General features: G+C 38.1%; 1 protein-coding gene across 6 annotated transcripts in view; it reads right to left on the reverse strand.

The window, feature by feature from the left end:
* Positions 1-16,201, reverse strand: part of LOC149776743 (uncharacterized) — a 65,703-nt gene that overhangs the window by 40,590 nt on the left and 8,912 nt on the right. For all 6 annotated transcript variants that reach the window (XR_016416097.1, XR_016416101.1, XR_016416098.1 and 3 more), the window contains exons 3-6: positions 3,566-4,309; positions 2,490-2,760; positions 1,429-1,622; positions 1,015-1,190 (exon numbers count right to left, since the gene is read on the reverse strand). Coding sequence is in view for 1 of the 6 variants with exons in the window: in XM_089941278.1 (XP_089797404.1) it covers positions 1,015-1,190; positions 1,429-1,622; positions 2,490-2,760; positions 3,566-4,309 (1,385 nt within the window). In the remaining 5 variants the exon portion in view is untranslated. The remainder of the gene's footprint in view (positions 1-1,014; positions 1,191-1,428; positions 1,623-2,489; positions 2,761-3,565; positions 4,310-16,201) is intronic.

Here is a 16,201-nt window from a genome sequence, read left to right on the forward strand (position 1 = left end):
GAATATGCTTGACAATACACTATTTAAAATGTCCCCCATAATAATTGTGGGATATGCTTGACAATACAATATTTAAAATGTCCCCCACAATAATTGTGGGATATGCTTGACAATGCAATATTTAAAATGCTCCCCATAATAATTGTGGGATATGTTTGACAATGCAATATTTAAAATGTCACCCATAATAATTGTGGGATATGCTTGACAATGCAATATTTAAAATGTCCCCCATATTGTGGGATATGCTTTACAATACAAGAAATGGCATTACAATCTTGAGGAGTCTCATATAATTTGAAACCGTCACACCAGAAACTACATTGTCTATAATATACACAGCAATATTTCTTTCTAATTTAATCTTCCACTCCCCCACCCTCACAAAAATCCACCTGAACCGTAATCATCAATGTAAACTCATTTTCCTTATCCTTGACTGCAGATGTCATATTTGGTACGAGATATACACGGTCATACCTATTAAAATGTTCCCATCTTTACGGCTTTAAAGTCTAATGTAATTCCTTTTCTTAAGTTTTTGTTAACCGGAGACACCCAAAATCATTACGTGAGTTTAACGAGTTTTCTTCAATAACTTAGTTTTTAAGTTTATTCTAAATGTACTACTTGCAAAGACGTATCTTATATTTTAAAACTAACTTTTAAACAGTTTAACTCTGTCAAGTAAGTTTTTCCCCTTTAACACTGGTGAATGTTGAAATGAACGGTACCTTTAGGAGCAGAAAAATAGGACTTCTTCAGTCCTAACTAACGAAGACTAAAACATTGTTCAGTTTGAAGAGTTGATTTCTGCAAAGATATGTATTGCAACGATATCCATAGTTGATACAAAACTTAAAGTACTTAGGTGAGAGTAGTTTCTGTGTACATGATTGAATGTTGACTGGATGCTGTTTGTGAAGATAAAAGTTTAATATCTTTGGCTCAGCTCCTTATTTTAGATATCGCATGTGTAAACAGGGTGTTAGAACAATTGCAGAAATCACTTACTCCCCTAATATATAGTCCACAAGTCCGATTTTACAAGCTTCTTCCGCCACCAGCGGGTCCTCACTTTGCGTCAACCGTATTGCCTCCATTTCCCCAACTCGCTTCGGTAAGAAATAGGTCCAGTATTCAGAGCCGTGGAGGTGCATAGAGCAATAGGATGGTGTCAATAATACACCCTAAAATGACAAAAATAGTATTACGCTTTGTCATGTTCAGTCATTAATCAATTAAACGAAACAACTATCTATCTCGTTGATTGTAATATGTTTCATTTTTTTAAAAATTAAGAATTATTGTACATGCTAATTAGTTCATTTGGTAATCCTTCACAAGTTTCTGGACGTTCCATACATATTTCTTTATATGTTGTGACATAAAATCGATACTTGACACAAAAGGATTTGTAAAACTCACCGGATGAGATACAACAATGTCGGCTGCTGCTGCGAGCATGGCGCCACCTGCTCCCGCATTCCCTTGTAAAACTGCCACCACCAGTTTGTCTGGGACGGTAACCATCGCCTTTATGACGTCATTGATCATGTTGATATTTGCCCATGCTTCACTGTACTTATTTCCATTTGCTTCAATTGAGCATAAGTTGATTCCTAAAGAAAAACTTACATTTACATTGTCATTTTCTTCTCTTCATCGCCCTTCTTATCTTCATCATATATCATCGTCATTATTATCTGTCTTGAACCCTAAACATCATATTCTTCATCATACAAAAATCTGATATTAAAAAAGTAGTCACATAATAGCAAAAAGTTTTTCAAAAGACATAGAGAACATTTTTTTTTCCGACGTTAATACCGGATATATTTCATCGTGTGTTACCAAAAAGTGATATTTTAACAAGTGGCGAAGCCACGAGTTAAAGTACATCGTTTTGGGTACAATAAGATTAAATATATCCGGTATTAGGTTAGGGAAATATTTTTTTTTATTACATACCAAACGAGCTCTAGAATCGAAGTTTTAAAGATTAAAGTCACTATTCAGCAGAACACGCAAAGCTCGAAGACATAAATATACGCGAGTTAAGAAAGCTGTAGGTTTTGGTTAATTAATATGTCGCAGCAAATTACATTTTTGTAATTTCGCAAACTGTTTGACCCTATCTAAAAATAATACGAGTCCGATTCAGCAAAGCATATCAACGGGTTTATCGTTCGGGTTTATCGTTGTTAATAAAGAAAGGGGAGATTACTTCCGAGAGAAAAAAAAATAAAGGCGTGTTGTCAAATTTCTTTGTCAAAGCTTAATTTCCATCTCTGTAATGTAAAACAATTTCTATTTATTTATTTTAGCTGACAGAGTAATCGCTTTTTTTTTGCTGCAGATACAACGTTTGTGGGCACACGCAATCAAACGTAGCACGACATGAATGGAAATCTTATATTATATAAGGATATATTTTTCACATGTAAGAATATAAGAATGAAAATATATGAAAGATTTAACATATTTACCTGTCGAAAAGAAGCGATCTCCACCCATAAGCACTAGCATTCTGACATCAGCACATTTGGAAATGTTTTCTATTTCCGACTTAAGCCTAATGCATTGTACCTTGTCCATTGCACCATTGTAGAAGTCAAAATGAATGTAACACAATGATCCTTGCCTAATAACTCGGATATCGCTGAACTCACAATCGTGTGGTAGGATCTCGAGATTTTTCGCGATGTTGAATGGAAGAGCACCGACTGACTGTAGTTTCAATGCAGGATGATTCACGTGCTAAAGATAAATAACATCAGGCAACTGCGAATTAGTGGTTAACATTATCATCTATTGCAATAACGAAACAAACCTTATCTCCATAATCAGTAATTAAAACTGGGTTACGCATTGTAATTTTGTCAACAAACAAACAAACAAACAAAATAATCCCAATGCATTTAACTGAACGTATGATATATTTAGATAGAATTTGTAACAAATATAATAATATTTATTCGCATCGAAATCCAACCATTGATCATCTTTCTTGATATAAACGCTAGTATCCTGTTCACATGTACCATGTTTGATTTGTTTTCTATATTATTCTGTATTGTTTTCGCGTTGAAAGACATTCCGATTTTATAATAATATACGTATTTCGCCGATATATGTAAACAAATGTGTGTATTCTTTAACTTCAGTGTATCTTACGGTATATTCGGAGATTTTATATTAGTCAAATACATATCCTATACATGTACGTTATATCATCTAGTATGTACAAGACTTTAAATCAATTATGCCAATCAAGTAATTTAAATGTATTTGAAAGACTAGGATGTAGTCCAGAATATGACAGTTTAAAAGAAGATAAAATATATTTTAATTTTAGGTATATCTATCTTTTTTTTAAATTAAGACTAAATTTTCTTTTTATTTCCCTAGTGAAGGAAGAATTATCCAAAACATGAATGATGTGACAATAGATATATATCATTTCATATATACGAATAGAAGGATGACCATTCGACCGAGAATACAAAGCGCATCCCCACCACAATAAACAGATTATACAAGTTTCAGTATTCAAGATAGATACCCTTTTCATTTGACCAATCCATACGCCATTTTCATCTCCAGCCTTAACCAGAATTGCTCCGTGCTTTCGTCCAATTATCTCCCCTGGACGGGCCTCTGTAAGTCGTTCATGGATGTACTGTGATTTCACACCACACTCAACATGGACATCAAAAAGACGGAAAGGTATCGAATCTAATCCATCAGCACCGGTCATTAGAAGGTTAGCCAATGCTCCGGGTTGTGTATCTGACATGCGCACAATGACAGCTATTTCTTCAGCCCGCATGCGCCAGTCAACCTTCCGATCTTTAGTTTTCATGGTGGAATGCAGTTGACCTTTGACTTCTGGATGCGAATAATCTAACGGAATTGGGTTCATGTTGTTTTGCAATCGTCGTAAAGCTTCCATAACGCATTTTGGAGCTGCATCGGATACCTCACCAACGTACATTGCGGCCTTAGTCAAGTTATTCCTTACTGGAAAATCAGAGGTACACCAAATATCTCCTGCATCCATTTCTTCTGTTGCTTGTAGCACAGTTAACCCCCAATTTGTCTTCTTATTTTTGATAGCCCATTCGATGGAACTCGGTCCACGGTCCCCAGCAATGCCTGGGTGGACAATCAAACAGCGCCTTTCTTTCCAAATGCGTTCTGGGATACGTGCAGTGAGAAATGGGCACACGATCACATCAGGTCTGTACTGCTTTACAGCCTCTTCCATGTCCTTCTCCAACGAGGTGAACACATTCTCAACATGGCCCTGAAAAATAGTAAGGCTTATTATTTATTTGTTGCTTGCTTTATTTGTTGTTGTTGTTTGTTTTGATTTATTTTCTTGGTGTATTCTAAACAAAGTTTTTCAAACATTAAGGTACAGGTGATTATAATGGTTCTTTAACAGGATTATCTTTATATATATATATATATATATATATATATATATATATATATATATATATATATATATATATATATACGCCAGGAAATATTGAATGGTAATACCACAAATGAGAATTATCAGACTTATGTACATACAATCTGGATAGAAAAATTCGTATTATCAATAAACAAATGTATGTACGAAACTTATGATGTGTATTGGGAATTAGCTTTTCGATGCACTAAGAGTATTGCAGTGAATAATGTTACACACTATATAGCCTGCAAAACCTTTACTGCAGATAATGGTTTTGAACAAGAATTGCCAGTAATGTGGAAATCTGAATACAAAATAACACTTTGTCTTCACAAGATCACGCTGAACAAATAGATTTTGAAGTTATTCTTATGAAAATAAATATGAATTTAATCTGTCATTGAATAATATAATGTGTCTTTTAATTTTTGGTGTGTGTCTGTTGATTCCATATGAGTTATAAACAAATGTTTACAAGTTTAAGATTATTAGTAATATAAACCTGTGGTTCAGTCAGGTGGTTTCTGCGACGCGAAATGTTGTGAAATGTGTGACGCAGGTGGTGATGCGAAATAAATTGAGTAGGAAAATACTGCAGTGTAGAACTGTAAGATATATATATATATATATATATATATATATATATATATATATATATATATATATATATATATATATATATATATATATATATATATATATATATATATATATATATATATATATATATATATATATATATATATATATATATATATATATGTGTGTGTGTGTGTGTGTGTGTGTGTAAAATTAATTCATTCCTATTTCTTATTTCTTATTAAGTTGCTTTAATATCTATCCGAAGATGTGTTTGATGTTGTGGTTACATATAAATTGAGAGGAAATATTTGTTTATACTATAGTAGTAGTTAGAGATAGGGGTTCTGGCTCACTTTTATAACTTCGTGATTAAAGAGTGACTGATATTCCCCCATAGTCCATTTACTTATTTACTACTGAGATATGTGGTTTCTGGTTCACTTAGCGCGAAATAAAATCGGTGTTATGGACCACTCCGAGGGTTCTGGCTCAGTGCATGATAAAAGAGTGAATGTCCCCATGATCTACTGGCGCACTTATGTCCTTCTGGCGCACTCAGAGGTTTCTGGCTCACCTATATCGTGCGATAATGTCTATGTGCGAATGTGTGAATACCATCGGTGGAGTAACGTTTAACATCGAATAATCATAGTCACCTTTTGTTGATAAGCATGCTGGAGAGATGATGTCCCCAAGCGATTTTAACTGAAGGCATGGGATAACTTGAGTGTCACCGGAAATCGGCCACGTAGTAGGAAGTCTCGTCAGAGACTGGCTGGTGGGTTTGAGCAAAGTGATCGCGTCACAAGTAGTCGAGATCACTTCCTCGACAACTAAATTTCTTGAAATGACTCCTCCCCTTTTGTCGCATTTGTATGCCAGGGACACCACAACATCTGGTGCGGAAATGGCTTGAAACGACACCATCTCCAGTCCGTTTAGTGCTGAAATTCCTTGTCAATGTTTCTCGTCTTTGTTCCACCAGTCAGTGACAATTTAGTATGTTCACGTGAGGCTATCGGGTGGCATTGGCATCCGAAGGTAGATAACTCATGTCATCGAGATTGACGTGGCTGTGACCACCCATGTTGAGATTACGCTGCAAGGAATCCCCAACACGGTTGGCTTTTTATTCAGCTCATGATAGCTGGCTGATGAATTATCTCTGGACGCTATCGGCGTACCAAAGGGATGTCCAGGACCTGGTTCCATACAATAATGAACATAATTAACTTCGTCACGAAAGAAGAAACGAAATAGCATCCACATAATTTTTATGTCAGATTGTTATTCATGATGGTGGTTCGCACTTGTCGTGGAAAAACGAAACACTCTCCTCAAGAACATGATAAAGTATGAACGTATGATTATTTATATGCTCAATTTCATCAGGATAGGTACACGGTTGACGATTTGTTTCACGATAGCAGATCCAGAGGAGATCCAGCCCGTAGAAGAAATGGATTCAGACACGCACAAAATCATCGTGTTCGACGTTATTAATATCGACTGAGACAACATGAAAAAAATCTAAGAGTATTTTTAGTTGTCGCGGAACAAGCGCTGAAGCAGCCTTATCTCACTCAGTCGTGCCTAAGTACATCCCAAGAAACACTGGATGCGTTGTCCTCTTTTCGGGACTGAACAACCAAGACATCGACGCGATTGCGAGCGCTCAATGCCACCGCCAATCAGTTCGAAGACTGCTATGCAACAGCGACGTCGGGTCCTAAGCATTATTTTACGAACCTTCATCGCGATGTGGAAAATATCCCGGAACTTTATCAAAAAAGCTTTGACGAATTTTACCTTCCTGATTAGTATAGCCATACCGTTTGAAAAGGTTAGCAGGCGTCCTAAACGCGACGATATTCTCAGAAAATTTATCGACCAACGGGCTGCCTTGCACGAGCGCGACCTCGAGGACAAAATAGGCCATCTCTATCTATGATGTCAAGTAAGAACAGCTGCTGCATCACGTTGAAAGTGAATCAGGATACACTAAAGTCGACTCAGCAACAACTGATCAAAGAAATAAGGGCGATGTCCGCTGATGAGTTACCTCCAACCCATGAATAACTAGAGGAGAATGTTGCCACCCTGATGAAGAGACCTGAGGCCGAACAAAAAGGAGAAGCCAAAAAGATCAACTGAGATGAAAGATGCACATAAAAATGGTGTAAAGAGAATGCTGAAGCCAGATCAAGAAATGAAGAAAAGGAAAGTGAAATGAAGAGGATCTCTGATACGTGCAAATCTATTGCATGCACGCTTAAGTTAAGGGAATGATCGGAAAATCCAAATATCGTGTGGCTAGAAAAATTTGTGGACCTAGATGTTCCAGTAATACAGAAACTCGGCAAGTCCACTGCGTTCTATGCCGACGATTACTTCAACTCTTTATCAGCATACGGAATACTGAGCACCGTCACTCAGAATTATGGTACAACCACCAGAATGAACGAAGACGAGACTGAAAAGGATGACATGTTGAGCCTTGTGAGAGAGTACAAAGACAACCTGCAAGAGGAACATAAACAGAGAAAAGGCTTTTCGAAGGGTCATAGAGGTGTCATATTCTCCAACGCTATTAAGACAATATATGGAAGAATCTGATTTACTTACAACGAAATCATTAAGAGAGCACTGAGAATTTGTGAAGAAGAAACTTGCTGAAAAGACCAAGAGAATAAAACCATCCTCTTGTGGAGGCGGAAGAACGTCGTGAATAATGAATGGAAGAGGAAACAAAATAAGTATTACAAGGAACAGTTGAATGCTCTCCCCACACCTTATACCAGGAAGATAAAAGGGAATTTTAGCCAAGAGGCAACGCAGCTGACTAACGAAGAGTTAATGGAAAGATCAAAACAGCACATGGAAGTAAATGAACAAAATAAGGCTGATAAATTGATATTAAGTAGTGAACAAGAACAGCTGCATCCACATTAATTGTCATCACCTGGAGATCTAGTAGTAGAAGGTATCCGCTACTATCACCATCCCTCCGAGATCGTCTCGCGACTCAAGTTGCTGATCGCTTCTAAACCAGCCAAAAATGTCGCCTTGGACGTCGATAACGAGATGTGAAAATTCTAAATCATCTTCTGGATCAAAAGCTGGTAACGTCGGATCAGTATAAGATTTTATACGAGGACTTGATATAGAAAACAAAGTTTTCCGACATGGCTCTCGAGAACACCACGCTGCTATTATCCCCCTCAGTACTGTATCAGCATCCGTAAGATCGCGTTGATTTCCGCTGAAAACTGGATTAGGTTCGTTAATGTCACCGCGTAAAACAATCTGTTTTCGCGCGTGAGCTCGTCTCCGAATATTCAGCAAAAAACGATTACGCTCTCCACAGGCGGATTCAACACCACCGACATCTAATACGGAAAACTCCAGACTGATCACAGATAACGAAGACTCCGCCGCGAACATGAAAAAGCAACCCAATTACTCCACGCTGAGAACCAGATACTTGCTCTCGGGAAATTACCTCTTGCGATTTGACATGGACAACTCGATCGGATCCTTTTAGCGTGGGCACCACTCTAACGCAAAAGAGAGTGTACGAAGGAGATCTACCCGTCAGCATCCCCGACGTCTGTAGCTTTCCCACCAGCTGCTCGATCACAGTCGTATGTCGATTCGGTCTGCAACGAGATTTACTCGACATTGATTAACGTTTCCACGGGATCACTCATGCCAATTCGTCCTAATCCCTCCATTTCGTATCCCCTCTGAACATGTAACGCGATCTCAAAAATCACCATGCGGCTTATATATCAGTCTGGAAATTCAGACGATAATAACAATGAAAGAATTGTCTACTCTCTGCATGTCAGGGGTAAAGATTGATCATAAAAATGTTCTCAGATAACATAGCAAACATGATGCGAGTGCACTATTGCAAAATCCTGGGTGGATTTTCCACCTGTTCTTGGTATTGCAGACAAAGCCTCCCCGATTAACCTTAAAGCATCCGAAGAGGGAGCTACCAGAGCTTCCTCTGCCGCGACAACGGCAGTGTGACAAAATTAGTGAGCAAGATCATGTCACAGTCATCGACAACGACTGCTGAATGATCTCTTTAGAGAGGCTAGAGGCACATGCTCGAACTGTAATCGACGTTAGAAGATTTACCACGCAATACTTTGCTGCTGTAACTCAGGTCACCACGTCGTGGAGAGTGGCCACCAATCCAGGCAAAGAACTTCCCATACACTTCTTTGTACCGTTCCAACTGGCTGACCCACGTGCAGCTCAGACGGGAAACAAGCATGTGTTTAAACATTTCAATGCCTTTCATTCAATACCGCATTGACTCCAGGCAATATCCCGAGCGAAAACTCGAATGAAACTTCGACGTCTGTACCTGAAATTATTCCCTATCCTACATGATTCTGATGGAAGCTATGCAGAAGTACTAAGACGTGGACACGGGCATGCAAATCTCGCTAGATGATTTCGCTAACATCTTCCACTTCGATATATCCAAACATTTGGAACGTCTGAAAGATTCTTCTGTTGACGTTGAAATCCGATTGACTATTAACGCTCCAGTTAGTGATTACGTCTGGTACGCGCTGTTGACCTCGGATAGCTTCATGACGCTGGACGTACAAATAGAAAAATGAATATCCTTGTACAGACAATCATGCCCATGAAAAGGTCACAAGGAGACGGTCGGAAGAGTGAAGATACGATCATTTCGTTTGTCAGGACCATGGTCAAAGTTACTTGCTTCAGTCCTTGCACCGTCAGGAATGTCCGCAGCGACGGGTGCCATCACCAGAGCTACTAAAAACCGGTAATTGGTTAGAGAAGCTTGTCAAGCCATCATCACATCACCAGCTGTATATCGAAATGTCAAAAAAGGCGGGGAAAAATAGCATTTTATATAATACCATGTCGTACGCTAGAGTAGAGATTACGCTGTCATCGCAGCAAAAGAGAAGCATCACCGTTACAGCCACGTATATAAGACCTGTCTGGATCAGGTTGATGGCGTCAGCGCTCGTCGGACCGGACAGACTAATGCTGACACAATATCAAGACACTTCAGTCGCTAAACATGCCGCTCCATGAAAAGAAATCTTTCTGAACTTATTAGCGTCGCAGCTGTTCAAACAAGGAGGATTTATCAGACCCCAGTTAGCATGGATCGCCGGATCGTTACTGCCTCGATTCCTCGGCATCGGAAAAGGACTACATCTGCCAGGAACTACCCGCAGTAAAATAACACGATAAAAGGGTTTAAAGTAACATCGATCTCAAGAATCTCTTCGGACCGAGCGTTGAACATTTCCGAGATGTCTTTTCTAAAGATCATCTTCCCGAATACATCATGCCTGACGAATGCTGCGTCATTAACCGACAAACTTTTAACGATGGGCATAGACCTCCTGGGTCGAAATCGTCAATGATCTCCACTGCAGCGATGTGAGTATTTCGATTCAATTGGTTTACCTCCTCACGATGAAGTCGTGCGTTATCTCCAAACAGCGCACAAGGGAAGTGTGTACAACTCGTTGCAATTTCAAAACGGCAGCGATATCACATGTAGATGGAACTGCACGGACTACATCCAGAGCAGGCATAAAGGAAAATCACCCGTTGAAACCGTTTTGGATCTGAAATAATGTACATTCCTAAAATAACAACATGAACTCGTGGTGTCTTAAGTGCAAGGCCAACACAGAGAGTGTGGACCCGGTCGAAGTGGTCACCAAAAATAAACGCGTCGTGATCAAATGGAGGTGTGCCATGTGCGGTTCCACACATCGTCACAGGTAATGTCACACAAAACGGCGCCCCTTAAATGTAGCGCTAATCTGTATAAAAACGAATCATTTCAGACATTGCGATTTCAATACATGCTGTAAAGACCTTCGTGCGGACAAATCTGTACACCGTAGACTGCAAATGCTACGGGCAGCGACAGATTCTCGGTTGAGCCATGGACGTCCATGCGCTGATCGAAAAACTTCCAAGACCTTAATGCCAAGATACTAATACAACGGACCGTGAAATCCACATAAACAACAACTGAATGAACACATTCAGCCACTGGCAGGTCAGGATCTTCACAAGTGACGTTCATGTCATCCCGATGCAACACGATATATGTTAAAGATATTAACCTGATGACAAAGCTGGATAAGATCGAGTCATGCTGAGGGTCTTAAAAGAACTCAAACCTAAAAATTTCAGAGAACTTATAGATCGAGCTCTTGTGCATGACATCATAGGCACCAAAGATAAGCTGGGCATTGGCGTGTCAGACGACCTGGAAGAAAAACTACATTTTCCACGACGCTGAGTTATCGCAGTCAACGCATACGATATATGGTCAGCAGATCTCGTCAGCATGAGAGATTACAGCGCGTACAATGATCATTTCAAATATCTGATGTCGGTTGTCGACGTGTTTAATAAATATGCATAATTAGTTCTTTTCAATAATAAAGAAAATTATGTCGTTGAGGCTTGTGATAGCATTGTACGTAAACGCAGACACAATAAATTATGGGCAGATCACGGAAGTGAATTTTACAACAAAACTTTTTCAGATTACCTTACAAAACTAGCATCACCTTGTACAGCACACGCGATCCTATCATAGCATCCGTCGTCGAACGCTTTTAAAAATCTCTTACAAATCGCATGTGGAAGAGATTCACCAGCAATAACATTAATCGATACTTAGGTTTCTTATCAGACAGCGTTGATCAGTACAATCATACCTGGTATCTAATCTAAGCATTATAATGACTCCCGCGGAAGCGTCTTAGACTGAACAAAACCTCTTCAGAGTCGAAAAAGTGATTTTTACCAAAGGGTAAAAAAGTGATTTGGCTATCCTGAAAAAATAAACTCGTGGATTCCTACAACCTCCTTGACTACGATAGCGCGTCCGAAATGATCTTATCATACACCTCACTCAAACTCTTCCCAGATACTGTCTTACATTTTGCTACATGCTGGAGAAGACCCATCTTCCCAAAGATACGCTTAAACACATACTCAAATTTGATAATTGTGCACGACCTTATCAACTGTAACGCGAGTCACCTTATTCAGCCAGTAATAAAACTGATCTCGTTGTGTTTATGATAGCTGAAAACGCTTCAGCTTATTTTCGATGTAATACTGCTGATTGCACTGCTGCACCTGACGACTATGGCTACGCCTCACCCACTCCTCATTTTCTTCTTCTTCGCTCTTCTCACAATAAATTACTTCAGGCACATAAGCTATAAATTCCTTTGCACGCTTCAGCCACTCCTCTTGACTTAAATCAGGCACTGGACTTTTGCTCCTCTTACTCAATCCCAATCGATCTAGACTCCATGAATAATCATGGAAGAGGCATTCTTCGCTATATTACAAAGTCCAAATCTAATACAGTGAACCATAAGGACAAAAGTGAGCCAGAAACCATAGTAGACCATGGGAACACACTCTTTTATCACGTAAAAGTGAACCAGAATCATCGGTGTGAACCAGAAGGACAAAAGGAACCCAGTAGATCTTGGGAACACTCACTCTTTTATCACGCAGTGAGACCGAACCCTCGGAGTAGTCAAGAACACCCATTTTCTGCGCTAAATTAAGCCAGAAACCCCATATCCCAGTAGTAGATAGACCATGGGGGAATCACATTCACTCGTTCAACATGAAGTGATAAAAGCTAGCCAGAACCCCCATTTCGATCTACTACTTACTCTTCGTTGGAATTTCAAAGTGCAGATTGGATATGGCTTAAACAAATTTTCTGGTATTTTTGTGAATTTATTGAAAGGACATTTTGATAGTGCAATTGTGATACATGAAGACTGTTGGCATATCAGCACATTCGAGGACTGGAATTCATTATGAACACTCGATTCTTTCGAACTTGTGTAGAACATTTCTCTGATTATCTTGGATTAATTCATAATACTGTAATTTCCTCTTACATTTTAATTATATAACCTAGAGAATGAAATTATTTGTTAATTTAACAAAACTTGCATCTTTCTATTCCTTAGTTTAATAGTTCCATACCACGAGTCTTCACTATATATTGTTACTACTGTTTGCTACGGTTCTTTCAGTCATAACATATTCTGGGTTCGCCTGGTACTGGCTTGAGGTGCAATGCGTGTAGAATTTTTTATTGTGTTGTTTGTATTGATATTTCTGTACAATAAAAGTCTAAAATGACAGAGGAGATTATAGAGAAGAACAAAGAAATGTGTGCTATTAATGATATAAATAAATACAGAATAAATTATATTTTACTTTTTATTGTGTTCTCTTATTTCCTTTTTCTAATACTCACAAAATCACAATTACACTGACAAAATAATAATTTTACTTCATGACCATACATTTACTATAAAACATAAGCAAACAAGATTACGTTTTAATACACAATTGTTCAAGTATACTTTAAGAAACGCCGATTTTAGCATAAATGTTTTATAAACTAAATTTGATAAAATGAATTTTATGTTTATATATCATCAAAGTATAATTATATTGGTGGAGAAGTGTACTAACCTTATTTATAGAAACTCTCTATAAAATAAATTTAATGAAAATCTGGGTAATTCCGAAATTTAAGACAAACTGGAAATTTGTATAAATCAAAATCTGGCAAATCCTAATTTTGGACAAATCCTAAATTCGGATAACTTAAAATCTGGACATGTCCGAAATTTGTTTAAATCAAAATCTGGGCAAATTTGAATTTTGGTATTGTAACAACAAAACACTTTCAGAGATGGCTTTTTACCTGAGTAAAATTAGTCATGACTGATAAATATTTGGATTCATAATTTATAAATTTTGGTCCGAAAGGAGACAGACGGGTCTGACTTAATCCTGACGGTCTCTCGTCTGCAAGACAGGGCCTTATTTATACTCTCTGTACCCATGGAGAACCTCAGATGTTTACACAAACATAAACAACGGGGACACTCGAGGTTCTCCGATTCGGGCGTGAAACAGTAACGCTACCACCTCGCGCTCAGCAACATAGAATGCTGAGAACAATGGCGCCGTTACAAACCTAGTGGAACACGTTCCGGGAGGCATTTGATTAAAAGACACTGTAAAATTAAGTAAGGCAAAAACATATCGTCATCTAGTACATAGGTATCTATCAGTTACTTGAAACATAGTGATGAGTTGAAATAATCATCACAATGTTTGAAATGAGGGTTGGTCGATCATATTCAAAGCCGACATGTGCTTTCAACGAGGAACTGTCTCAAGGCAACATAATTATTGGAAAGAAGGCTGGCTTCTGTTCCAGTTAAGAACAAAGTTAGTGAACGATTGCTTGTCGCTTTAATATATGACGCATATATTTAAATTTTTTTATCAAATCTTCTTGCACGTTAAGTTGTATCATTGTACAAGATCATGATGTATTTTTTCAGGAGATGTAAATACCCAAATAAATGCTAAAGAGAGAAGGGGTGGGGTGGTTGTGAAAGTTCTTCTCAGTACTCTTTTATACAGAAATATGAAGTAAATTCAAAATGGATATTATCCTATATAAAAATAAAAACATTGATTGAAGGGAATCGAGAAACATGTAAGAGACTTTTTAACGTCATCGGGGTCATTATTCATTGAAATTCTGGTGTTAGAGTTAAACCAGTACATTCATATCCGTATGATTCAGCAGTACGCATTTCCAAGCCATAAACCATTATTTCATGCAAAGGACTCCAGAAACACCTCATACACAAAATTATTTCTATCTCATAAAACGGGACCCAATAAATACCTAAAACAAACAATTTTTTGTCTCATAATATCCCTAGAACTTCCTATATTAAGAAATTTGACAAGGGCCATTTTACAAAACTAATCTATGATAGTTCCCTAAATACCGTTCAAAAGGATGCCTGGGCCTAACAAAAGGCCAATAACTCGGTTTGATCAAGATCTTTCCAGCAGAGGTTAGCCCCCACACAAATACATAATCCTTCTTCAAATCATCAGTTTTCGCCAGTAAACCGAAACCCTTCCACTCTGAAGACTGAAACAAAACATTTACTTCAGTCTTGGAAATGTATTTTCTGTTGCTGAAGCTCAGAAATTGACTATGGTTATGCGTTAGATAAATCACACACACTGGTCATTTTTATTAATGATTAGTATGGTAACTCAGTGCGTTAGATAAATCACACACCTGATACACGCTGGTCATTTTATTAATGATTAGAACGATAACGCAGTGTGTGTGTGTGTGTGTGTGTGTGTGTGTGATTGATTTTGATTTTAACGTAGCTTTAACAATTATTCAGTGATATTGCTACAATGTCTACATTGTGTTAGTGTATAGTGATGTCTAGCACTAGAGCATCATGCTGCACACACTTGATACAGAGTCACATTATCTGGGCGCCAGGCTGACCAGTCCTAACACTTAAGTTCTTATTGTTGAGCGCCTAGCGAGGCAGCTGCTAGTGCTATTTTATAAGTATTTGGTATGACTCGGCTGGGTTTCTAACCCGCGACCTCCCGCATCCGAGGCGGATGTTCTAACCACTTAGGTCATGGAGCGGTCTAGGTAACGCACTGCCTTAGGTAAAATGCACACTTAATACTCATTGGTCATTTATTACCGATTTGTATAATAACAATGCAAACAACTGTAGTACTGCAAAAATCGGTGACGAATTTCATTATTTGCTTCAATTTAAATTATTTGGAACAACCACGAAAGTGTCACTTGAAAAATACTTGTATAGTAGACGGAATATTAAAAAGTTATAGCACTTTTATCTGTGAAAAATATTTGTAAAAGTGCATGTAGGTTTCTGAATATTCCAATAAATACCTTTTAGTCATTGCAAATATGTGATCATTCTTTAAAATTAGTAAATCACACGTATGTACATGTTTCTTGTTTTCCTCATGTGTAGGTGAAAGCGACCTGGGAATAAACAAATCTGTTTTGATTTTATTCTTGTTAATCAGTAACCCACTTATATCCCCAAAGCATTTAAAATAAATAGTCGACACGCCTGACGACACATATTATGGACGAGAGGGGTGGGGGCACCAGACTATATTGTGTGGTTGAGACCCTGCAATGGCTTAATCCGGCACTGCATACATGTAGCCTTTATTTATCGTTTTTCT

The sequence above is a fragment of the Sinohyriopsis cumingii genome, chromosome 18 (genome assembly GCF_028554795.1).
Source record: "Sinohyriopsis cumingii isolate HCF-2022 chromosome 18, ASM2855479v2, whole genome shotgun sequence".
In the NCBI taxonomy this organism is placed as follows: Eukaryota; Metazoa; Mollusca; class Bivalvia; order Unionida; family Unionidae; genus Sinohyriopsis; species Sinohyriopsis cumingii.